The sequence below is a fragment of the Macrosteles quadrilineatus genome, unplaced genomic scaffold, assembly GCF_028750875.1.
Source record: "Macrosteles quadrilineatus isolate MER2022 unplaced genomic scaffold, UCM_ALF_1.0 Scaffold_2__2_contigs__length_208266976, whole genome shotgun sequence".
Lineage (NCBI taxonomy): Eukaryota > Metazoa > Arthropoda > Insecta > Hemiptera > Cicadellidae > Macrosteles > Macrosteles quadrilineatus.
This window is the reverse complement of record NW_026542595.1, coordinates 106222368-106249035: the sequence shown is the minus strand read 5'-3', so window position 1 is coordinate 106249035 and position 26668 is coordinate 106222368. Positions and strand designations below refer to the sequence as shown.

Here is a 26668-nt window from a genome sequence, read left to right as displayed (position 1 = left end):
ATTTTGAATCTCTTACATTGTATTTTTGTACTTTATGTTATCATAATATCTTATATAATATGTTATCTTATATTTCAAGATACTGAGATCAAATATTTCCAACACTCCATTTCTTGTTAGGTTATATTGAATGTTATCAACACTGAAATTATATCAATATTTTGACCAAACGATCATCCGAAAATGTTTATAATTGGTTTACTTTTGTAAAAAGGGAGAGCTATTACATTTGACCAATTAACGTAATAAAGTTTCCTCTATGTGACGTATGTTACGTCACTTAGCCGAAGGTCTGAATCAGTCTCACTAATAAAATGGCCTTCTCTGAAGATGCTTGGTCTTAATGTTCCTGTGTCCATACCTAAAAAGTTTGAAGATAAAACAATCAACATAAACACAACACGTTTTTGATACATTTTTATTTTAAACACAACTTTTGGTCAACTATTTTACATTATGCAGGGGTCAATATTGTTCTTAACAGATTTTTTTCAACATTTTACATATTTTACACAACTTCACATGTTTTCAGAACCAAATTAGGAACGGAAGAAAACGACGATTATAGGATTAAATAACAAGTTATTAAAAAATGAAACAAAAGCTTAAATATTTACAATAAAACAATAACTAACCCTTTATTTAAATATAAAAATGATCTAAATAAGCTTCTTTTTAACCGCATTCCTATTTTAAAAAATACAGGTAGGTACTGAAAACTAATTATCGATAGAAAAATTAAATCATTTCTATCCCTATAGAATGTTTTAAATTTTTTGAATTTAATTTCATAACAATTTAACAGGAATGAAAAAGTGATTACAACAAATGAAATAGGTTTGAGAAGATTAAATCAAAAACAAAAAAAAAGTATTTAAAACACTATGTTACCAACACCAGTCCCTCATAAACAAGAATTGACCAACAAAAGAGGATTTAACATAATGTGCCTGACCATATCACAATTTGCTCGTTTGTGAAAACAATTCTGAAATTTATGGCACACTTAAAACATAAAATTGAACTAGTAGGCATAAATTAAATATTTTAAATAAATAAACAGAGTTTGGCTGAAATAAATATAATTGTTAAGATTTTTAATGAAAAATACTTAGCCTGGAATGTATGAAATAAGTAGTTATTTTTATTAAAAATAATAAAAAATTGAGGAAATAATAATTCTTTTCTACATTTTGATTTAAGTTTTTTAGCAAATTTCCCATATAGGGAATAAGCTATTACCGTAGTACTCATGGTAAGACCTGGACCCGGGACCGATTTACTTTTTCATTTTGAGGTCCCCAGAGGCCAAAACACCATCCGTTCAAATTCATATATATATATATATATATATATGTGTGTGTCCGTTAGCGTGATAACTCGAGCAAAAATGATCCAATTTTGATGAAATTAGGTACAAACGTGTACCTACGTTTATTTAAACGAGTTCGCGAACTAGCATAATTGGACCATGGGAACAGGGGTTTATGTGGGGTTTTATGAGGCAAAAATGGGGTTTTCCAATTTTTAACCATAAAAACAAAAAGTTTTGTGATTTCTTTCTCAACCATTTTGTAGAGCTTAAAAAAAGAAATAATTTAGTATATCGAAGCGCTGTTGTATGCCTAACGGTCACGGAGAAAATCCAAAAAAAGTGTAATTTAAAATTCCCATGTTATTCTTATGGAGAAAATTAAAACTGTTGTAGTTTACTTGTTTATAGATATAGGCCTATGTTGATAAATTTTGGCGTATAAAGTTTATACTATTGACATATGGTCAAAAAACATGTTTCACCTTCCCCGTAGCAGCAAGCCTAAGCACTCGTTAAATCTAATGTTATTTAAATTGGGAATAAATGTCTTATTTATAGAAATATTTTAGTAAAAATGTAACCAGACAAGTTGAAATTCGCTTAGTCTGCAGGTTTGCTGCGGCGGGGGTATTTATAAATAAATTATAAACAAAACAAAATTCTTAGTTTTTCATTGTTTTTTATGAAATAACTACATTTTATAACAAAATATTTATACGACGTTTTAATATTTTAAGTATAAACAGTAATAATCAACACGAAAAAAAGTAATTTACCTTACTGAGCAGCCTAAGGAAAAACTTATCCAATAACACTAGTTATTCTATTTAAAAGAAAATGAAAAATCAGTAAAAAAACATTATGCTGGTAAAAATATAAATTGTGGCATAAAACTATCATAATGAAATAAAAACTTGATTTTTCATATTGTTTATTATGTACAATAATATTAACTTTATAAAATATTATCTTTGAATATAATGAATAGATCCTGATCAGAAAAGAAGATATCAAAGCTAATCTTAAGAGTAAAATTTTGGTTAACCTAAAATAGGATTTGTTAAATTTTATTTGGCCAAATTAAAATGTAGCCTATGTTCAAGTATAATTTTCAAATTTTTTGCAATATTGCGACATAACTTATGATTTTTTTATATAATTACAAAACAAGCAAAAATTCAAACAATTTTTTAGGAAACTTGGGACAATAACCCTTTCATTGACTTTTGTACTATACTGAAGTAGACATACCATCTATATGGACCAGCTGTCGCCATTTTCATTAAAAAAGAACATATTTGTATGAGCCAGTCACAGATTTCGCTAGTGTCTAACATTCTATTTCTTATTTTTTTGTTACTGAGTTAATGTGACATGTAAGATGCTACGACTTACAATAAGTCATCTTATAAATTTGACTTGCTTTAAAAGTATACATGTGCGACAGAAATCAGTGGTTTACAACTGTCAGTGGCTCACATCAACTACGGCCAATTTGATTTCAAAACTGGTGACAGCTTTAACATGGGAATGAATGTCTAGTTCTTTCAATAATCAAAGGTGATACTCAACAACTAACCGTGATAGAAATAACGACCTCGGGAATATACAGGGTGTCCCATAAGTCAAACTATGTGCAATGGTTTTATGGTAAAGAAAAAATCAAGGATAAAATTTGTTCGGTTAACCAGATATCCGCCATTTTGTATTTTTCACAAAAAGTGATTATATTACGACTGTTCCAACCAATCTTTATGAAAATTTATATGTATATTAAGGTAGAAGAGGTCCATACAAAAAATTATATCTTGATTCAAATAAAATTTTAAATTGACGGCAATTATGAAATTTTGATTTGCATCAAGATACATTTTTTTTCTAACATGGGTCCTATGAGTTTTTTTTTTACCCATACAATCATTTTCTGGAGTTTGGCTGTTTACTTACGGGACACACTGTATATATATTTTTTAAATAGGGAAATTCAGTCAGTGCTTACAAACGGTCTATTATTGGTTTTCATTTCAGTAATTCTTAACATGTACACACCCAAAACAGGATGAACCAAAAACGGTTTAAACACACAAATGATAACTCAAAAAGAGTTCAACTGATGTTAAATCATTACAAGATTGTGTTGAAGATGGTCTTCAGTAGCCTCCGTACTTTTCCTGAAACAAAACATTTAAGGAGTTTTAGTACATTTTGTAGTTAAAAAGTGAAAATTACATCTGATGTAGGTGGATTCTATTTTTTTCTGTAAACAGGTTTATGATTCAAAATTATATTTTTAAGAGGTAATAGTTGACTATCCATATTTCTGCTTTTTACAGAAATTATTTTTTGTCCTAACATAAGTCTACAAACAAGTATAGAAAGGTAAATTAGGAAAAAAATAGTTCTTAACAGAAATACAAATTGAAACAGTACATATGCTAACAAGTATATTAATACTGTATTAGTAAAAGTATTTTTATTATATTTCATAGAGTTTAATAAAAGATATAAAACAATAACGAGGAACAGACACATCACTTTTGGAGAAAATAATACATTCAAATCAAAGAAACGATTATTTCTTGAAATGATTACAAATTTTAAACAAAATACTACACAAAACTAAGACATATTTTTCTGATTACCTACTCCGTAAAAGAAATCAACTTTAAGAACTATTTCTTGAAAATAAAAAAAAACATATTTTAGTATACTAAAATGTATTTATTTTATAACCATACCTGCTGTGATAAACGTCAATGCCAAAATACAGAAATCATGTATTATGACGATTTACTATATTCATTACACAATTTAAAAAGCTTATTATCAATTGGGGAATGAGGGGTGACAGCTTCTTCAACCGTCTTTTAACTACATATTTTTATAAAATAAAAAATGTAACTGTTACAGTGATTTCCAGTAATTAGTATAAAAGTACACAATTAAACATACTACTATCTGTAATCATAAAGAAGTACCCATTACCAAGTAGTATTTCTATATCGAAACTCTCATCATAAATCAAGACCGAAAAAGATAAACACAGATGAAAATATTTATTCAAATACATATAAAAATCCTAACTTATGTAATTTAAAGGAGTTCACATTGATCGTTAAGTGCCATCAAACGTAAAAAAATATCAAATAAAACACATTAATATGGTGCAAAGGGGGTACATAGAAACACAACACTAAGTCTGTGCTTACCGACAATTATCACTCCAACTGGTCATTTGCGCTGTGAAGTAAAAATACTATCACTGACTAAATATTCTAAACACATCGGTGTTAACAAACGTGAATAAAGTTCGGGAAACTAATCATCAGGACAAGAGCCCACAAACCTAATGCAATATGAACCAGAAGGCGTAACAACTATCAAAATACGCCCTAAGGCGTAATTCGCCTAAGGTAATTCATAACTAAGGTGATGTGTACTGAATTTTCACTCCACATATTGTTTCACAATATACAGGTGCTAATGCAGTCTTCCATTACTAGCATTTTAGGTTAGGTTGAAATGGATTGGGCTGGATTAATCTTTATTGCTTAGGGCAAATTGTACTCGTGACAGCATTCTTGAAAAGATCCTATAAATATATTTTTGAAGAAAATATGCAATTTACTTTTCTCGATAAAAATGCATGGTTAAAGTGAATAGCTATCAAGGCAGTGATTAACAGCAGAATTAGATAACTGGACGTTTGACAAAGGGAGAAAAATACATTGATAAAAAGAAGAGCGAGGCAACCAAAAGCTATTACTCGCTCCTAGTGACGAGCCTATGGATCGGCAAAGTAATTGATAGAAGGGAAAGGAATCGGTCAAACCCTATAAAAAGGGCTGAAGCGAATCTGGAGGAGAACAATTGAAAAGGGATTAAGAAAAGAAAAAAACTGAGAAGAGGTGAGGTCCCAGGTGGAAAAAACATTTGATGTTGCTGTTTTCTTGGGGCCCTAGGTTTTAACTTAGAGCTGCAGGATTTAAGTAAGAGAGGACAACTGTAAGGGGTATACCAACTAAGAAAACCAATATTAGCAAGAAATTACTATGTGATCGAAGACTTCAGAAGACTTGGAAGAAAAGTTGACATGACAAAAGGAAGAAGTCTTCTGGAAACATTTTTGTGGAGAAGATTGACTTTGATTGAACACAATATTATTTTTATATAAGATTGAATATACATTCAAAACCGTTAATCCCGTGTAAGAATTCCGTATTTGTTTGTTAATGAACAAAAAGTCACACGTGCAGTACACAAGTGAGGTTATCTACCTTATCAAAAAAATCCTCATCATCCAGCTATAAGAAACACAAACCTTGTTTTAGTTGTGAGAGATTCAAAGAAGAAAGCTTTAAACTTTGAAATGGTTAGCATGTTTGAAGGACATTTATTTTAATGTTTCAAAGACGAATATTTGTTTTAGTAAACTTTCATTTATCTAAGGTGTAGTGGCCAATATTAGAAACCCAAGGGTTTTTCAACACATTTTATAAAATGGTTTTTCAAAATTTATGCAAATTTTGAACCATACGAATGCTTAAACAATATATCGGACTAATAAAGTTATTTATATACATACCACTAAAATATTATTCTAAAACTTATTTACAAAATTTCCTTCCCCAACCTTCTTGAATAAATTTATATTAATATCAACATATAAAGTTTTGTTACTGCTCTAAAGTAAAATGAAAATAAAGATAGGATTGGATTAAATCACATTTATTTTTAGATTAAATAAATAATTAGTTGTGTTAGTGAGTTAATGGTTTTCACTTTCATGAGTAGAAATAGGAATAAACAGAGATGGTATGTTGATCAGCAATGTTAGCATAGCTCAAACTTTAGTAAATAATGGCAACTCTTTTCTTTCTGTTGCTAGAGCATAGATCTAGTCAATAAGGAGGACTTTAGAATATTGAGAGTCCACATAAAAAAATACAATATTTGGTCAGTATTTTCCTAACTACTCATTAAATAAAACTGTGAGCAGTTACCACACAAGAAAGATTTTATAATTTTGCTTTGGAAACCAAAAATTCTAAGGTTGAGAAAGATTTATCAATGAGGATTGATGCTATGGTAGGTAGGCTGAAAAGAAATAGCTTTTTGTATGTACAGTAGATTCTTAATCTATACTATTATATAAAAATCTAATGGTGTCTTTCTGTATGTGTATTACTAATAGCATTACTAATGCAAAAAATACTGAACCAACTGGGCTTAAATTTTGTAAAAATATATCTACCTTACCAAGGACCATTATAGGACTATTCACATTTCGATACTGACCGTAGGCTTTGCCCCTTTGGCTTTAAAAGTTCTGAGATGAAGATTTTAAAAGTAAATATTGATTGGTCTCCATGGCTGCAATGAGAACACTAACCATGTTTGTTTACATTTGCTTTGACAGTTTAATGTAAACAAAAAGAACTGCTAAATTGCATATTTTATAATTTCAGACAGCTGATACAAAGAAATTAGATATAACTAGTGGCTTTTAGGGGCAATAGCCCCTATATATATATTCTAGTAATTATTTTGTACCCTACCTTGAATTATCGTTTAACATTTTTGTATATTATAATATGTATAATATGCCTACTTATTAGATACCTGCATATTGCATTTTGATGTCTGTCTGCTCTGTTTAAAATAAGAATTTCAAAGGACATGCGGTAAGATTGTAATATAAACTTTCTAATTATAATACAACTAAGGAACATTTTCCAATAATAATTTTCATTACAATTATTTATATCTATATATATTTCTTTGAATATAGATGAATTAACTTAGAAAAACACAGAAACAATTTCATCATCCAAATTGTAAAATGCTGCTATAACAAAATCTCTCTGAAAACAAAATTTGTTTTATAGTATCTTTTTTGGTCGATTCCTTGGTCTTCATTTGGTTCTATTACTATTTTAACATCATCTGGCCGCTTTACCCGGCTGAATGCAACATAAAGTTGACCATGGGTAAAGAGTGTTTTTTTTTTTTATAAATGCCAACTTTTGTGAAGATTTGGCCTTGCGTCACAATTTCACCAAATCAAAGTGGTAATCTATACACAGGAATAACTTAATGTTCATCCGATGCTCATCGTGCCAAATCTGACGCCTGTTTTCATTTCGAGGGACAATACCTCTCTGCGTGGTGGTCTTCCGACATTATACATTATTAGTGTGCAAAAGAACAATACATTGTAAAGTATTAAGTTTAAAAGTATCAAATTGTTTGTTCAAAAGATTTTATCTCATTTACACTTTGTGTTGTTTACTAATTCACAAACAATTTTACAATAACAAAATAATCCACATTCAGGTGTGGTTATAATTTTTTCAATTTATATAATCACAGCTGTGTTTACACTAAATAAAAATACATACAATTAGATTCCCATGCTATTTAAATGTGAATTATTTTATTCCCTAACAACCTTTTGGTGCATAATTAAGAATAATGAATAATTTTCCCCAAAATTTCATGCCCAGACCTTTAAAATGAGACCTCTCCCAGTTTTCTACGACCTCCCGTTCGCTCACAATTTCATTGTAAAATTGTGGGCTTACGGAATTAGATATATAGATGTTTTCCATAACTATGAAGTAGGTTTATTTTAATCTAACGTTTTATCATGGATTATTTGTTCTAAAACTATGTCAATGATTATGGAAAAAAAAGATTCTATAACAGTTGCTGTATCAACTCCGGATCTGCTTTGGATTTTTTTAAGCGTCTAAGTTATGAAAATAATGTTATTGATATGTTTTCATGGAAACAGTATGAAAATTACAATGTATAGCTGTTTTGTATGAATTTGAAGGCTACTTTAAAACGAACTGCTAAATATGTGTTAAGATTAACATAACTTGCACATCACATTGTTTTTTATATGTATATTTAGGTAAATTAAGTTATTGAGTTTTGCTAAACCTATGCTTAAATTAAACTAAAGAATATCATCGATTACTAAATTGTATGTCCTTGATTTCTGTTTTACATTTACTTTATTTGATAAATTTATTATTTGTGTTTTGCCACACCACTCATTAAATTAAGCCAAGGAAAATATCATACAACTAAGCAGTACACAGTGTTCATTTGTTTCTAAAATCAATTAAATATCTGTAACTATGTTTACTTAATGGTACGTGTGAAAATTTAAAGGCAATGGACGATGAAACTGATTAAAAGAACTGATTTGTATATTAAGTTGTTTGTTGATATTTTTGTAGAGTAGAATCAGAGATGCAATGAAACATATACTATATTTGCTATTACATTTTTTAGTCCTTGATGCTTTGATAATCATATTAGTTTTGTCTGCTGTCTTTAATGCTAAATTATTTGTTTAACATTTTTAATAGTATAGATATAGTTTCTTTAATATTTCAAAATACTGTATTGATAAGGCACAACAATATTTCAAAAGTTTATAACAGCTGACATAGTTTTGCTAATGATTTATTGTGAGTGAAGAAACTGAAGATGGAAGAATTTGTGATTTAATATGAAGAAGAGGGAAATTTAAAAAAAATGCTCATTTAAATTTAATAATTAGTATTTGTGCAACTTCAAAATTGAAATTTTAAATGTCAATAATAAATAAAAAGATGTGTAATCAAGGGAGATGAAGTAATATGTTAATAATGTAATGTGTTATACATGAAATAATCATGTATGTCGAAGTTTTATTCGATGATTTGGTCAGTTTTTCTCATATCAGCCTACACTAGATTTAAAATTATCAAAACCAAAATGTTGGTATCCACTACTTACCAGGTTTAAAAGTCATAACTTAAACGTTTCTATTAAGGCCATAAAAGTTGAACTTTGTCTCTAAAAGCGTTGGCGGATGTGTAACTATTATATGCAGCAGATGTAAAGATTGAAATGTTTCTATTTTGTGTCCTCTTCCCGTTGCAAAGCACGGGTTCAACAGCTAGTATCAAATATATGTTGATTGAAAGTACCAGAAAGACTAGTAAAATATAGAAACAGAAACTCCGCAATATAATGATGACGTGAGAGATGATAACTTGATACTGATAGAAAAAGAAATTTAGCATGCAATAGTAATGTGTCATTGTTTAAGAGCAGTAATCAATTGTACAAATATAAATAAAGCAGTAAAATAAAAAGTAAAACACAAAAGGTAAACAGACCAAAGAGTCAATTTACACAGTTTAAGTTGTGTAAAAGAATTTAATAATTTTGTTGTGTAGAAATATTGATCAAAGATCTCCTATGAATTTAGAAAATGCAAGTTTCGACACTTATCCACTACAACAAGAAACTTCCTTGTAAATAATAGACTTTTAAGTACAGTTTTCTTAATTTTTAATAAGTCTATCGAGGCAAAAAAGATCCTTAAACTTAATTTCAAGTTAGTTATTGTGACCTACTCCTTAGTTAACCAATAAAAAGGGTATTTAATTAGTCAAGGTGAATCCGTCAAAACCAAGAAAACGCATATAGTCATCAAGTTAGTATTAAATACATGTAAGTCCCAAATACGTTATTTTCACCGCCATCCAAATTTGTTACCCTCCATTGCCACCAAAATCTAAAGTGGCTTTCTCATCTTACCTGCGGAATTGTTTTCCAAGTCACTTTTAATAAAGTTGCCTTTTAGAAGTGAAACTAATAGTATTCATCTGAATCCTATAAATAGAAAGTTGCAGATAAAATAATTTTTTCCCATAAAGAATATCTAACATTCTTGATTAGTTAACTGGCACAACTAACTATATAGTAGGCGTAACACAAAAATAAAAGCCCAATTCTACCGAGTTATAAAAATGTTAACTTTAATCAAGGGGAAGAGGGTCTTTATCAGAAAATAAACTGTTAACAGTTTGAACAGTAAAACTAAAAAAAATGAAAACACATCATGATTCCACTATTATACTTTTTTTAATACTTAAGTTAAAAAAGCGACCATACAAAAGTAGGTATTTTAAGCCAAGTATGAATGGAGATGAGTGGTGCAATCTTGTAGTCTTGTTAGTGACTAAGGCCGACATTCCTTAGACACAGGACTGTTCATAAATAGCCCATACAGTTAATGGCAACTAATGGACCTACAGTTTATAGTGGAATCCAAAAATTTTTGCCTTGTAATTTGTAATTAAATAAATGGTCTAATTATCAGGATAGTACTGCGGATAGTCGTAGTACTCACTAGTGCGGACATTAATCCACAACAGGGGGTATCGCATACAGTGCATTCCTATAAATATCCACAATTCGTGACCTCCTAGTAGCTGGATTTCAGTAGGACGCCATCGTCCCAGTCTAAGTTGACAGTAGTGGAAAATTAAAAGATACAAATTGACTATCAACTCTTAAAAATGCTGCTGACATAGTTTGGTTTCAATAAAGGTTAGTTATCTGTTGATCATTTAGAGAGAGTACGAGAAGAAAGGGCGATAACCTTGAACGGGTTATGCGCCACACAATATTCAGCCTTATTCCAACACACCATGTGGTGTTTCGATGCCAGTTTTTTTCAGTACACTGATCTTGAGAGTTAAATTTACGGACAACCCTCATAGTGAAGATGTATTATTTTTCACACCCATTACCTGGAAGGATGACATGACTCCGTTGGCCAGTGAGCTCAGCTTGCCTGCGACCTTGGTCACACCTTGACGTACGCTTTCCTTAACATCATCCAAGTCTGGCGTCTGCACACCGTAGCCACCACCAGGCAACACCTCCGTGCGGTTGAAGTAGTCTGCCGACGATATACTCGACGATCCCTCAAACCGGGACAGGTTCGTTTTTCTCTCCCACTAAAAAAACATTTAACAGCTTGTGAAATTGCATTATTGCGGAGCAAAAAATTTGCTTAGGTTTGAATGTCCACAGCGGTCAGGTATTCCCCTGGACATGTAAAAATATCATGGTTTTCAGGACAGAACCATGTTTATCAACAACATTGTGTACCTTCTTCAGAGCAGTAAAAGCCTGAAACAGCACACTATTATAGTTATGTGACAGTTTTACCCTTACAACCGTGAAAGTCTTAATTCTGTAACAAACTTACGCTACTGAGAGTGTAAAATGTTGAAAGTTAACTTACAGAGGTATCGCCCGAATCAGCGAAATATTGGTCTGACGAGATCGCCTTGGCCGTTCCAAACTTCTTCTGGGCTTCTCCACTAGAAGGAGAAGGAGTGGTTTTCGGCGCACTTCGCTCACTATTCCTCGTCGCCGGTTGTCTTCTCTCGGGTTCCTCCCATTCCTTCTTCGCCGGCTTCTTCTCTTCCCAGTCTGCATCGTTTATCGATTCTCTCCAACCTTTACTCTTCGGTTCGCCCCAGCCCCCGCCGCTGCTCTCGCCCCAGCCTGAGCTACCTTTGGGTGTGTTTCTGTTGGAGATTGATTCCAACACTGATAAGCCGTCCATCTTGTTGTCGAAGAACGATTCAGTTGAAGACTCTGTCGGTGTTCTATTTCCTTTTAACCTGAAATTATTTTTTCAGTAAGAAAGATTATAAATCTAAAAAAATAAAAAACTTACATAATGTTGTCTTTAGTAAAGTGACTACCGGTACCAAATAGTGTAGCTATTAGATTTAGATGGTTTTTACTTTTTAGACACATTCTTTTAGTTTTACTGAGAAGCAAATTTTCAGTTTTTATCATAAATAAAAATTGTCATCAAGGATTGAAGTATTCAATTTGCTTTAAAATCCCCAATATACATTTTAATGGAGATAGATAATATACTGACCGCCACATAAGTAAGTTAATGATACTAGCCTATAACAAAGAATTGTTATATAAGTGAAAGGATGGATAGTGAAATAGATTGGATGAAAGGTTTTCGCTTAGGTTTAGGTTTTGTCTAGATTTTGTGAACCATGAGGTAAGCCCATGTTGCACTTTCCTTGTGAGGATAGTAGGCTCACCTGAATGGGAAAGCATCCTAGCATTTTAATGGAGATAGATAATATACTGACCGCCACATAAGTAAGTTAATGATACTAGCCTATAACAAAGAATTGTTATATAAGTGAAAGGATGGATGGTGAAATAGATTGGATGAAAGGTTAACGCTTAGGTTTAGGTTTTGTCTAGATTTTGAGAACCATGAGGTAAGCCCACGTTGCACTTTCCTTGTGAGGATAGTAGGCTTACCTGAATGGGAAAGCATCCTAGCTGGCATAAGAGACACAAAACTTTACACTATATACACGAAAACTATATGAACTATAAACACATCAACTCACGGTTTAAGCCTGATATCTTTACTAAAAATTTGAAAAGTCCTCATAAACATTGATCACTCACATAGAGGTAGAGGAGAAGGCATCAAAGAATTCGTCATAGCCCGTGTCATCATCGTCCCTGGTGTAGCGGGAGTTGGACGTCTTGACAGGAGACTCTTGCTCGATCCTCTTGATGCTTGTGAAGGCGGAGTGTGAAACTCCCCTACAACATTCCGTATCTTAACCATAAAATCATCAGGTACATCACATTTGTTAAAAATAGAACTAAAACTTTAATTTGCTCTAGGTTTGCTGTTACAAGGTGAATAATTTCAAAGTAGGAGTATACACATTTCTGGGCTTGAAGTACCAATCGATGAATTTTAGAGTAAGGGAAAATATTGTTAAAAGTACTAAAGTGTTTGTTAGTAAAGTAGGTAATAGAAAAGGGAATACAATGATAAGGGGTAATGATAAATAGTTAGAAGGACCAGAGAGGTAAAATATAGCAAAATGGAGATATTAATATAGAGAATATGAGAGAGAGAAAATAAAGACACTTATTAATGGTTAAAAGAGAACAAGACACTGTTTTATTTACATTTTAAATAACATCTGTTAAAAGTAGAGAATAATTTAATATGGGTGCAACCACATGTTGCTGAGAAAAGAGTTAGTTTTAAGTAAAACAAAGTGGATAAAATAAAATATGTTCAAGTTTACTGAGCATAAGGAAGGTAATAACATTACATTATTACATTTTTTATACCAGATTTAAATTAAATGGAAATGCAACTAAGATCAAGAGAAAGATGACCTTATAATAGATGGATGACAGTTTTTGTAATGGATGGATGGTATTAACATTGAACACACGAAACACCTACGCCGCATCAAATCTGCACACAAGCGAATGTTCATTTCCATTTAGTCTAGCCAAACAGATATACTGTACTGATGAAAAATGTATGAAAACTAATTCTTTAGAAAGACAAAATAAACTTTCTACACTACTTGGAGGACATTTTTAAAATATTCACAAACAATACGAGCCTTAAGATGTAAAATAACTCACGATCTTGTGGAAAATCCCATCCCCAGACGTTCAACTTGTTGAGCTTTTTTTGGGTCTGTTGTTTTTAATTTTTCCTCTTCTTTCTTCTGCTGCTGGCTAATATCCTGGTAAGCCAATCTCATAGAGACCATCTGAAAAGATATGATCTGTGGATAATTTTGGCATGTACCTAACATTGTCTTAAACTGTAAATGATCTCTTAAAGTCTGCTGACCTTTTTAAGTATTGAGTGATTGAGGCGGACAGGTGGCTGAGGAGAAGGAACCTAAATAACTAGAAAAAACATTTGTAAATTGAGAGCACAAACCCAATTAAGGCAACAACGGTTGTTAAGTAGGTAATGTTTTCTTCAAAATGATGGATGTCATGACGAACAACACAATCGTTGTCTGATCAACAGTTTCCATAGGACGGTAGCAGAAATGGACATTTAAGTGTAATTTTTTTATAAAATTAGATTGATGTACCTAGTTGAATTGTAGGAGTACTGTATGCGAGTGCCCGATATTTTCGGTTTGGGCTGGGACAACAATTGGCCCAAGAACAAGATTTTGATTGGGAGAAACGTTGTGCAAATCTGAAGTACTATTTAAATATGGATGTGCAAGCGGCTTGATTTTCAAGGCCAGTCAATGTTCTTTTAAACACAGAAAGTATCTGCAAAGTCCTGTAATTAACAATTCACAATTTATCGGCGATCATGTGATATATTCACTGTTTTGCTGATGATGATGTCTCCACAACAGCAGAAGATGTTATCAATTTCACAGCGATCGTAGAAGATGTTCGCAATATATCTGCAACCGCCGGAGACATTTGCAATATCTCCGCAACGTGATTGTGTAAGAAAATACAATACTTTAACTAAATGGTAACTTTTTTCAAACTATCTGGTCAATGCTGTCTCACTAACCTGGGCTTCTTGTTCATCAGGAGACTTTTCGGGCACAACTGGTGTTTTCTCTTGAGCCTTCAGCTGGTCTGCAAGCTCTGCCTCTCTCTCTATTGCAGAAAAGTCAGCTTTTACCCTCTGCGCTCCCAGACCTCTCTTGGCTCCCAACTAAAACAAAAATAAATTATAAAAACAAGTCACAAATTTATCCTTCTTCTACCAAATTTCCTTATTAAAGATTAGCTTTACTGTAGGTGGCTTGGTAAAATCTATACCTAGGACCTATTAAAATTTTGTTTACATGGCTCCGGACAAAACCAGTACAAATTTGTGTATATGCATAGAAATTTTTTTTAACAGAGGTAAATAGCTGGTCCAGTAAAATCAGCTGGAAATTGTAAATCTACCCAGCATTCTTACAGTAATAAAAAAAGGCATAATAATTGGAGTTTCTTCAGTATGCTCTCAACAAAACTACAAGGTAAATGTTAAATATTAGACAAGGGACAAGTTGGATGCTAGTGATAAGCTAAAGAAGAAGCTACAGTCAGATTTTGACGACCCAACTTCTAGTTGACTCTCCAGCAATGTTTTAAGAGACACTTTGTGGTTAGCATTACTTGATGATGAATGAATGCACCAAAAAGTAAAGAAGTAAACATGAGATAGGTTTGTACAGGCATGATGCACTTTCACAACTAACATAGAAGGGTTTAAAATGTTTTCTCTTTAAAAAAATTAAAATTCTGTTAGAATCTTCTTTAAAATGAGTTATTTTAATCATTGTTGAGATTAAACGTATAGATTGTGTTTTCTTTACCCTGTATTGTAGTTGCTAGTAGCTTGGGGAAAAGTACTCACCCTAGAAGGTGTTAAAAGTACTTTCATTAAATCTTGCAACTTCCCAGCCTTGTAGCATAAAATATATACATATTATTACTTTGTGACTGTTTTTTCTACCCTAATGTCCTTTTTTAGATCTCATTCATCATTGGACTATCTATCAATAATATATTGAACGAGCAACCTCGAATTTGAATTTTTTAAAGTGAGCAATATAACACCTCAGCAATCCTGACAATTTATCTATTTTATTAGGCTACTGAATTGATTTCTAAAATCAAAAAAACTATTCAACTCACTCCTGTTTTCTTGGCGGGCGGCTTTCTGCCCCCGATGATGGATTTCCTGTCTGCCTGAGGTTCCACGACGTTGCTGAGTGCTGCCTCCACATTAGGCCCTGCGCCCGGGGGCAGCATAGGCTTGCTGGCGGTCGTCACATTGCCATTGGTGCTACGGTTGTCTACATTTAGATTCTGCTGTAAACGAAGGACAATAAGAGAAACAGACCTGTAGTACTTAGATAGGCTTAAAACCATATGAAAAGGTAAGGATTGAGTCAATTAGGGTAGCATGTAGAGAGAGCCAGAGAAGGCTAGCAAAATCGAATGTTACACCACTAGACGCTTGTGGTACTAAATTAATCCAACAAAAATTCATCGTTGAGATGACAAAACAAAATTAGAAAAGCAACGGCAGTGAGGGAAGCCTTATTTTGCGTAAGCCTTTCCCTAGTCTAATTAACCCTATCTTTGCCTACTAAGATAGGAAAATGGAGGATTACACACCCAATACTAATTATGTGAAGCTTTGGATTATAAAAAACAAAATGAGTTACTAGGACGCATACAGAAAGTAAAACAAGAATGCAAAGCAGCGCCAATAGGAAAACATTCCCATGGCTAAACTCATTCCATAGGTAGAGGTTACCGAATAAAACAAAAGTATAAAAACTCAATTATTTACTTAAATGCATTAAAAATTAATTGATTTGTTTAGATATATTATTAGTACCATAATATTTCATGGATTGAGGTATGTTTCTTAACTACTAGTACATCAGAATACAACTTTTTTGATTGATTCAACATCGATGTTTAGTCAAATCAAAAACTTACTTGATTGTCGTAGTTAAACTGTGATTCCGTAGAATGTTCCGCAAAGAAGTCGACTTCTTCCTTCTTTTCTTCTTTGCTAGTTTGATGTTCGTGGGAAGGCTCTATATGCAACTGATGGCAACACAGGTTAGTCAATGCAAGCAAACACAACACAAAGTTTGACGATACATTGGGAGAATCAACTCATGCAGTTATTTGATTTCAGTTATCTTAGATTGATTGTTTGATTAAAATGGTTCATTTGACTGAGCAAAAACCATTTTATATTAATTATCAGCTGTTCAAAATTACATTTCATTATTTCATTTTTTCAACTAACTACGTAATTTCTTGTTCGTGTTTTGTTCTATACACAAATAATTTTGGCAAAGTAATAAAAGTAAAAGAGCAAAAGATCTATCGGTATGAAGCAGAACAACAAAGAATAAGAAGGTTAAATCATCAATAAGGGAAAGTTTTTTTATCCGACCGACATAGCCTAGGTGTTCTCTTTTTTTTCTAAAGAGGGCTCTGACACACCAGATAACATTATTAAAATATGGTATAACTACTGAGCACTTTATAATTTTCCAATCGCCAATATATGGTGAACAATGTATAACTGTTGTAACGGTTGTAAATTTTGACCAGCTCTAAGTTGATATTACAACCGTTAGTAAGCAAAAGGTGTTAGCGGCGCGGACAACAAGCTGGTTTGGGGACAAGGGTCAACCCCGATAACAGCGAGTAGCTTACGTCGCCGGCCGCTGGAGGCCGCTGAACACGGGAGTAGTCCGTGATATCACCGCTGGAGCTCGCTACTCCTGCGGCTGACAAAACCAGAGCCGCGGGCCGTCCGAAGACAGTGAAAATCAGGAATTGAGACGATCAAAGTCAAATAGTGAAGAAGCCCAACTGAAATCCCAGTTTAGTATCTCTGGTGTTGGCCCGTCTTTACTCTCAAGTCGAGAAGTGCTGTAAGTGTAATTTAGACTATTTGTGAAATAAAGCCCTTGCAGTTATATTTCAGATATTTTAGTTTATTTTATTAATTTTACTTTAGAAAGACCGGCGAGTTAGCCTGGCAAGTAGGATTTTATTTTATTTTATTAAATTGTTGTAGGTTAGAAAGACCGGCGTGTTAGCCTGGCCAGTAGGATTTTATTTTATTTTATTAAATTGTTGTAGGTTAGAAAGACCGGCGTGTTAGCCTGGCCAGTAGGGAATTATTTTGTTTTATTTAATTAATTTGACTTTAGAAAGACCGGCGAGTTAGCCTGGCAAGTAGGATTTTATTTTATTTTATTAAATTGTTGTAGGTTAGAAAGACCGGCGTGTTAGCCTGGCCAGTAGGGAATTATTTTAGTTTATTTTATTATTTTTACTTTAGAAAGACCGGCGAGTTAGCCTGGCAAGTAGGGAATTATTTTATTTATTTGAATTGTGGTAGGTTAGAAAGACCGGCGAGTTAGCCTGGCCAGTAGGTAATTAGTTTAGTTGATTTAATCATTTTTTACTTTAGAAAGACCGGCGAGTTAGCCTGGCAGTTAGGGACAGGGTGACATTTTAACATACTGCATCGGTTGATTTGATTAAGACCGGCGAATTAGCCTGGCACGAGACACGCGAGAACACCCAGCGTTGGCAATTGTTTTAAAGGTGATCATTAAAGCGATGATGAGTGTGATGACACTGTTGACCCCCTGTGGTGAGGTGTCACTCTGAGCTTTAACAGACAATAAAGACGTTTTATTCAAAATTGAGTAGCGGAAGGACCTTGGAGGTTCCCAGCTCGACTCGAGCGATTCCGAGCATTTTATTTGTAAGGCGATACGGTAGAGGAGCGTAGTACGGGAGAGGCCTCAGATAGGAAGGCCGCGACCCCGGCGCGCCGTAGCACCTTACACTGTGCAACCATAAGTACTGTGTCTCAAAAACTATTACTATTAGATTTAGAGAAAACTTTTAATCATAGGAACTTTAACTATTTTTTTTATCCCGTTTGAGTCAAGGTACTATCATGGATAAAACATACTAGGCCTGCCTTAGTAGATTTGTCATCCTTATGGACCAGCTGAAAACAATTTTATAGTTACTTCCGTCCAATTCCGCTAAGATTGTGTTTTTGTTTACAATTAGTTTTTTGTTATTTCAGATATAAAACCTCATTTAACCCAGTAAAACGATCTATTCATAAACAATAACTCATCCCCTACCTAACCTACTAAAGCACAGAACATTGAAATTAACCATATACAAAAGTAGAAATAAAGTTTCATCAACACTAGCGTCCAGTGTCACCAACATGAACTAGACACGAAAACGAGCTTCAAATTTTACAATGCGATGAGAAGTCTACTTGTGTTGGTTAGTCTATGGCACTACTTTGTTTTATGCAGAAGGAGTAAATAAATAAACACAAAACTACACAACCTACCAAAAGGGTAATCAAGGTTATGCATAAGCAAGTTCAAAAACAAATCACACTACAGCTGTAATATACAAAGCTAAATATAACTCACTTTTCAAGCAAAAGCAAAGAAATAAAATGATGTTTGTGGAACTGTTTATGTGATTTTTCTATTGTAACAAATAAAAAATATACAACAAAAAGTCTTAAAAATTTTAATGACAGTTTTTCTTTAGAAAATTTTACAGAAAATCACTGTAATTCTTTAAAGTTTTATAAAAGTCAATTGAAATGTTATTTTATTATAACTTTAACAAATGTAGGTATTGTGGTTAAATTTCACAATTACTGAATACAAAATTTTCACCTTCTATTTTCAAAATCCCACAGCCTATGTAACGGTGATTTAGTTTAAGTGTAGATTAGGAATAACTTGCATAAAAGTTGTTTAGTCTAAGAGGATGAGTCGTTTTATCCCTCCAACCTAACGTAACCTAGCCAAAAAATGTTATCAAATTTATTTTAGACCTACTTCATTTAAAAGTTAGTTATTTAAATTGTAAACTATATTTTTAATAATCAATCAAAATTATCTTTTTACTTTTTGAAGCAAAACAACTGATAAAATGTTCAATAAACGATTAACTTCACTTGGGTCAATCTAATCAAGTGCTAAAAAGTAGGGTATGTTTGAGCACACAGAAAAATCAAGCGAGAAGCTAGCAAACTAGCAAAAGCTAGCGAGCTAGCAAAGCTCACCGATGCTCGTCCAAGAAGGAAACTCACTTCTCGAGGACTGATTTCCAGCTACAACATCCAATTACGTTATTCTTACAGAAACGCATACCACATTTAACACTGTTGGCAATGAGTGAATTTGGTACTTTGGTATTATATTGACCTCAACCATTAAAGGTTAAGTTTTAAAGTTATTCGTACTTATTTAAGACTGAAAGTTATCAAAAGAGTACAAAAGTAGGAAGTGCTACAAAATAATTTCATACGTTGTTCTTTCATGCATAGTTTTGATTTTTGCAACAACACTTTGTCCTGTAAAAATCAAACTGTCCATATAATACCAAAGTACTGCGCAAATCTTTATATAAACATGCATCTACAAAAAAAAAAAGAAAAAGCACTATACAAAAATTTATATCTCCAACAGTAGAACCTTGACAACATGCCACCCTTAATAACGAGCCCTTATCAAATCCCCCCGAATTTGTTCACCCCTAATTTACAAGTACTCGCAAACCTCGATATGCAATCTTATTTATGATTCTCATGAGAGTCTTGTTATCGAGCTTCTACTGTACTAGGTTTACACCTACAACATGCCGTTTTCAAAACAATCGCCAGCTTTAAAATTGGACACCTTGAGATTAAAAAATTAAAATATTTTTGTCTTATTCAACTAAGCCTATATTTTAATAGGCTACAGGGCTTTTTTTGTGTGTTACGGTACACTTGTAGGACTTAAACTTAGGTGACGTATTCTCTTTGAAATAGTTGGTGAATTTGTAAATGTAGACACTACCAATTTGACATAAACGTTTAAAAGTTTAAATTATTTTTAATATTTATTATGGATAAATCCCATACCTGTAAATAACACCGGGGCCAAGGATTATTTGTTGCAAAGGTACAAAATTCTTTATAGAATACGGAAAAAATCCAAGAAATCCAGATTCCCAGTTGCCCCTAACTTATTACTAGCTTAACCAGTAATTCCGTTAAAACAAGATGAAAACTTGTTAAAATTATATAACACTAACCTTGGTGCCATGTATTCTCATGGCATGAACAGCTGCGGTGTGCAACTTTTCCCGGTAAAGCTGTGCAGCCCGAGAATTGTACTTCTGCTGAGCATCCGTGGTTACGCAGTTGTGTTGACGGAAGAAAGATTCCTAAAATGTAAACAAAATGTATTAGGCTACTAAGATAGAAATAGACTAGGCCCTATGTAAAAATTATTTTTATAAGCTTAAGCCAACCTACTCAAAAAATGTATAGCATCGAAAAATACAAAAATCTTTGTGACAACCATGATTTTTAGCATATTTAAACAGTAAGTTATCTGGGAATCTGATTCCTACAATTGAAAATAAATAATATCAGTAGGTAAATAAAGCAGGTTTCTTCAAAACACAGAAACAATTTTCAATACCGTAGGTACATGTTAAGTTAAATTACATACGAAATTGGTATTTAAAAACCGGTCTGATAAATATTTCACTAGGTTACTTACAGCATTTGCGTTTCCACCCAACTGCATTTGTCTCAACTGAAGCCATGTCCAGTTGGTATCGAGCTGCGTTGACCGCACAAACGTCAGGTGAACACCAAGACTACGATGGACAGCAGAACAATCGATGCAGATAAAAACTCCATACGTTACACTTGACCATGTTGGTAGCTTGGCATTGCAGTCAAAACATGACTGTAAACATATAAATATTTATTGATACAAGTCTCAACACATATTAAATCTAATTCTGAAGTTAACTTAGGCTACAGTGTTAACCTTATGGAGGTCTTTGCCCAAATTGTCTAGAAACTATCGTTTACTCGTTTGGGCTATTGTTTGTAGGCTAAGTCATTATATTGTGTGGTTAATGATTATTTACAGTGTGATAAATTGTAGCCTAGGCCAAAATACTAGATATAAGTTACCTAGGCCGACGTAACCTACTGATACTCTAAGTTACCATCAACTGTATTTCTTTATTACTAAAGACATTTTTAAGATCATTCCCTCAATGAATTTATGTAGCAGTACACAAAACTGGCCTTAATACCCACAATTACATAATTTACATTTTGTCAATGTAGGCCTATTAATACAAGTTAACCACTTTTCATAATGTAAGTTAGGCCTGAGTTACCGCATCTAATTTAGCAAGTTAAGTAAAAAAAAAAACGATTTAGGCCTACGGTTAAATAGAATTGTCAATTACTTCTATGGACAGCAACAACAACAAAATTGTTGTAGCCTAACAATTTAGTAGAGTTGGGAATCGATAGTGGATGTAGCGAAAATATCGATGTTTTGAAGCCAACAGGCGATGTTTTTTCCATCGATAGTTGTCCTCTGATATATTTTTAGTATGGATATTTTACTCTGATATTGGGTAGCCTAATTATGTCGACCTCCAGTGAACGCTCTAAAAAGATATATATTTTGATATCTCTGTTCGTTTTATAGCGCTGATTCCAAAAATGATAGGCTAGGCCTAGATATAGTTTTATAGCAGTACAAATAGTTTCCTAGTCTAGGCTTATTATAAAGTAATTTAGCATTTGGTCGATGTCTTACTTAAAATCAATGTTTTTCTCCGATATTTATCAACATTTTAACTTACCGGTAGATATTTTTTACATCAATGTTTAAAGGCCGATAAGTTAGGCCTATGACTATTGATACTAGCCTAATATCGATGTTACTGATTCGATGTCGCAATAGGTACTAAGTTATTTTCTTGATTTATCTAGCCGGTAAAAATTCAGTTTCCACAACTCACCTAAAACGCACTTCCTGAAGTGTGAAACTGTGTATAAAGTGTATTAAACGATGTTTTGGACTTGACTGACGGGCGGAAAAGTCATTAAAACCATAAAAATATGACCGAAAATATTAATATCGTAATTTACAAAATAAATATTTTCTGTTACATTTATGGTTTTTGATCCCTTTTCTGCCCCTCCGTAACGTCCAAAACGTCATTCAATACCCTTTTTACACAGTTTCACACTTCAGGAAGTACGTTTTATGTGAGCTCCGGGACACAACAACACCAACGCAATCGATGCCTAAGAATCGATGACGCAATCAATGCCTTCTAAGAGTCAATGACGCAATCAACGCTGTAGAGGGTAAAGCTTGCCGGCAGCTTTGAAAAAATGGTGGATGCACTTTCCCGGCACTTTCCCGGCTCTTCACCGTGCTTTACCATAAACAAAACAATGTCAGTCCGCGATCTACGCACACTGTAAAAAAACTTCACTGCACAAGAGTCGCACTGAGGTTCGTTAATGTCAGCCATATCGGAACAAACTACCAAAACTGGCAAAAACTGACCGAATGAAGACGAAGCACTAAAGGTAAATACCCAGGACACCGTGATTAACCATAAACAAGACAATGTCAGTCCGCGATCTACGCACACAGTCCAAAAACTTCACTTCACAAGAATCGCACTGAGGTTCGATTACGTCAGCCATCTCGGAACAAACTACTAAAACTGGCGAAAACGCCGAAAACTGACCAAACGAAGACGAAGCACTACAGGTGATTACCCCAGGAATCACCCGCAAAACCCCCAGGAATCACCCGCAAAACCCCCAGGATTCACCAGCAATCCCCTCCAAAATAGCTATGTGATCCCGCAAACTCCATATTAGTACACCAAATTGCAGCGCAAAAACTTTTACCATGTAGCACAACCGTCCCGAACCACTTAGCAGAAGTGACAAGCGCTGGTTGAAAGTGAAACTATACAGCAGAACCACGGCCGCCTTTACGGCCGCCATGGCAGAACTGTTGTTAAGTAACTAAAGTTATGCAGACTTCCTGTAATAGTATTCATATTTGTATTTTGTATTGAAACTATTCTAAACTAACCAACCCTAACCAAACTTGCTGTATAAACTCATTATACAAGAAATATGAAAAGACATGTGGTGAAGGGGGCCGGACATTATGCGGGTTCTTGGCTGCATTAAGTCCTTTGAAGGTAGGTTAGATTAGTGAAGTTAAAGTATAGGTTATAGTTGACCGGGCTGTTTATTTATGTAAAATCTACAACGTTTTATCACTATTGGAACATTGGCTTAAACAACGGTACCATTTCAAAAATGCAAGCATTTTTGAAATCGTAGCCTCGTTGTTTAAGCCAATGTTCCAATAGTGATAAAACGTTGTAGATTTTACATAAATAAACAACCCGGCCAACTATAACCTATACTTTACCTTACTAATCTAACCTAACTTCAAAACACTTAATGCAGCCTCGAACCCGCATAATCCCCGTCTCCCCTTCCCCACATGCCTAAATAAAGTATTTCCGAGGTTATTTTACATAGTCTACAACCCAGTGGTATGATGAGAATTATTACTCTTTGCCTTGCTGACTCATAACCAGTGGCCAATAGCGAAGCGTCAACAACCCAAGTGACGTATCATTGGCCAATAGCGACGCGACAACAAACCTAGTGACGTGGCATTGCATTTATCCCTGATATGTGCAAAAAATCCCTAAAATGGGGATATTATCCCCAGTAATTTTGATTTTTATCCCGTTTTAGGTACTTTATCCCGCATATAATTAAAAAAAATTCCCATATTCGTTGTACAAATTACCCATCTTCCCATGAAATTACCCTTTTGTCTCGATGTTTAAGCGACTTTTTCCCCCCACCCAAAACCCCGGATTCCCACTCTGTCCCCTAGTGAGTAGGAATAATGGCTGATAACAAAAACCCTGTTGTCTCGATGTTTTAGCGAGTTTAATTATTTTAGCGAGTAAGGAAGCCTCGGCGACAAAAAAGTTATTCAAGCGAGTTGTAGTATTGATGTCAAAGAACAGTTTAAGAACGTTTTTAAGTGCGTTTTAGGTGAGTTGTGGAAACTGAACAATAACCCAAAAACGGCTGCACTTTACTTTACGTCCTACACTCATTCGAATAAAAAATATCGATTATTCGATTGTTTCATTCGATATATCGTTTGGTTAGTTAGGTTAGGTTAACCTTACCTAACTAACCAAACGATATAACTTATCGAATAATCGATAACTTATATCGGTCGATATTTTCATTCGCATGAGTGTAGGACGTAAAGTGCAGCCTCAAAAACAACCGTATGAAAATATCAAATATTTTTATTCAATTGTTCCATACGATAATTTCATTCGGTTGTTTTTGACAACAGATAGGCCTATGGAAGTCTACCCAAAATCTACAATCTGACATGGTAGACCAGACCTAACCCACATGACATGAGTTAACATGGAATTTTGTATTCTAAGCAGTGATGGTTAGGTTATTATATTATTTCTATTGGATGTTGTGTTATCGTGTTTTATTTTATTTACAAACTAGGCCTAATTATTGAATCGTTTGATTGAAATCGAAATTCAAATACGGTAATCGAGTTAAAACTGCCCAGCTGAGAGTGAATGATGTCAAGAGACAAGTAGGCTACACGTCAGCACTGGGAATATTAGGAACATTTAAGATTAAACACTTACCCGAATGTTATTAACAATAAATATCTTTAAAACTTACCTTATTTGTGGGAATAGCCCTTAACTTCTTGAAAATCAACTGAATATCATTATTGTTAGGTGATTCGTCAGACATTTTTATCTTGTTGATTGTCTGAGTCTATCCCTGTCACCATTTGACATGTGCCTGTTTGATCATTGGGATTGGAAGGAAATGTCAATGCCATTGCCAACTAGTGTGTTGCGCATGTAGAAAAGCAAGTATACTATATCCAGCCTTTTACCATAGATTAAACATACTGCTCAAGGAGTATGTTTATTAATCTATACTTTTACTTTATGTACATCAATCCACGGCCAACTCAATCAGCACAAAACATAGTTAATCATTGACTATATATCTTCTCGTTGGGGAGATATATAATCAATGGTCGATAAAAAACGCTACAATGTCATGACGATATATCCAGCGGATGTAAGTGAACATATTGACATAGCTAACCTAATGTTTAATCAATTTATAATTTTCACGTTGAGTCACCTCCCCACAAACCACAAAAGTTTCCACCAAGTACTAAGTTATAAAGGCTCTTGCCGAACCAAGACCTGCTGGATGAGGATTCAAGTATAGTATACACCTTTAGTAGAATTCTCATCCTCATGGAACAGATGAAGTTGGGTATAAAACATGTTTTATCTATGGCTGAAGCCAATTTTATCGTTAGTTTTGTCCGGTGCACTTAAGAGGTGGCATTTTATTTTTTTCTCTTGTAATTTATGCCTTTTAAAACTGCGTTTAACCAAATAAAATGATATAATCATAAACAATATCTCATCCTCTAGTTATATAACCAAACAGTAAAGCACAAGCCATGAAATTCACTCTAAAATAATAGAAACAAAATTTTGTCAACTCTAGCCACCAGTATCATCACCGGACATGAACTAGACACGAAAAACCAGCTTCAAAATTTAGAATGGGATGGGAAGTCGAAGTCTACTTTTGTTGGTCAGTCTATGCATGTGCCCTACGATGGCATCCATTGATAGCAACCCTACAGCATCCCGGAAAGGGAATACACATATTCACGCTAAATGGATACCGTAAACGAAACACTTGGACTTGGACGAAACACACTACATCTCTTACTACTTGCAAAAGGGGTACAGTACCTAATTGGATTGGAAGTTCTGCCACAGAATGATAATAAAATAATTTATAAATAAAAATACTTTTTAAAAATGCCACGTTTTTAAACACACTCAAAAGTATAAAATAATTTATAAAATGTTTAGAGAATAAATACTTGTAAGATTTAAAACGAAAAACGTGGGGCGCATGCTGATTTACAATTAACTTCACCTATTGAACTATTATGATCTATTGCATGCACCCCACGTTTTTCGTTTTAAATCTTACAAGTATTTATTCTTTCAACATTTTATAAATTATTTTATACTTTTTAGTGCGTTTAAAAACGTGGCATTTTTAAAAAGTATTTTTATTTATAAATTATTATCTAGTTTTTAGTCTTAAATGTGTAATATGTTAAATCTATTTTATATAGCCTCTTAATACAT

The 26668-nt window shown here is 33.5% G+C and overlaps 1 protein-coding gene across 4 annotated transcripts; it reads right to left on the bottom strand.

The window, feature by feature from the left end:
• Positions 1–404: 404 nt before the first annotated feature.
• LOC128985977 (ADP-ribosylation factor GTPase-activating protein 2) lies at positions 405–25263 on the bottom strand. Of its 4 annotated transcripts, XR_008490092.1 has the most exons (13): positions 25149–25263; positions 21112–21303; positions 20639–20770; positions 19623–19670; positions 16475–16585; positions 15659–15835; positions 14538–14684; positions 13625–13755; positions 12632–12772; positions 11418–11802; positions 10918–11127; positions 9920–9994; positions 405–3486 (listed from the first exon to the last, which is right to left on the bottom strand). XR_008490092.1 is itself a non-coding variant. In XM_054406005.1 (12 exons), the coding sequence occupies exons 1-12, from the start codon at positions 25221–25223 to the stop codon at positions 3466–3468; spliced, it is 1770 nt and encodes a 589-aa protein (XP_054261980.1). In that variant the 5' UTR covers positions 25224–25263; the 3' UTR covers positions 405–3465. The 4 variants fall into 4 exon arrangements, 3 of the variants coding, with proteins under 3 accessions (XP_054261980.1, XP_054261981.1, XP_054261982.1); XM_054406005.1 differs by lacking the exon at positions 9920–9994; XM_054406006.1 differs by lacking the exon at positions 9920–9994 and having other exon boundaries at positions 15659–15832.
• Between the last annotated feature and the right edge of the window lie 1405 nt (positions 25264–26668).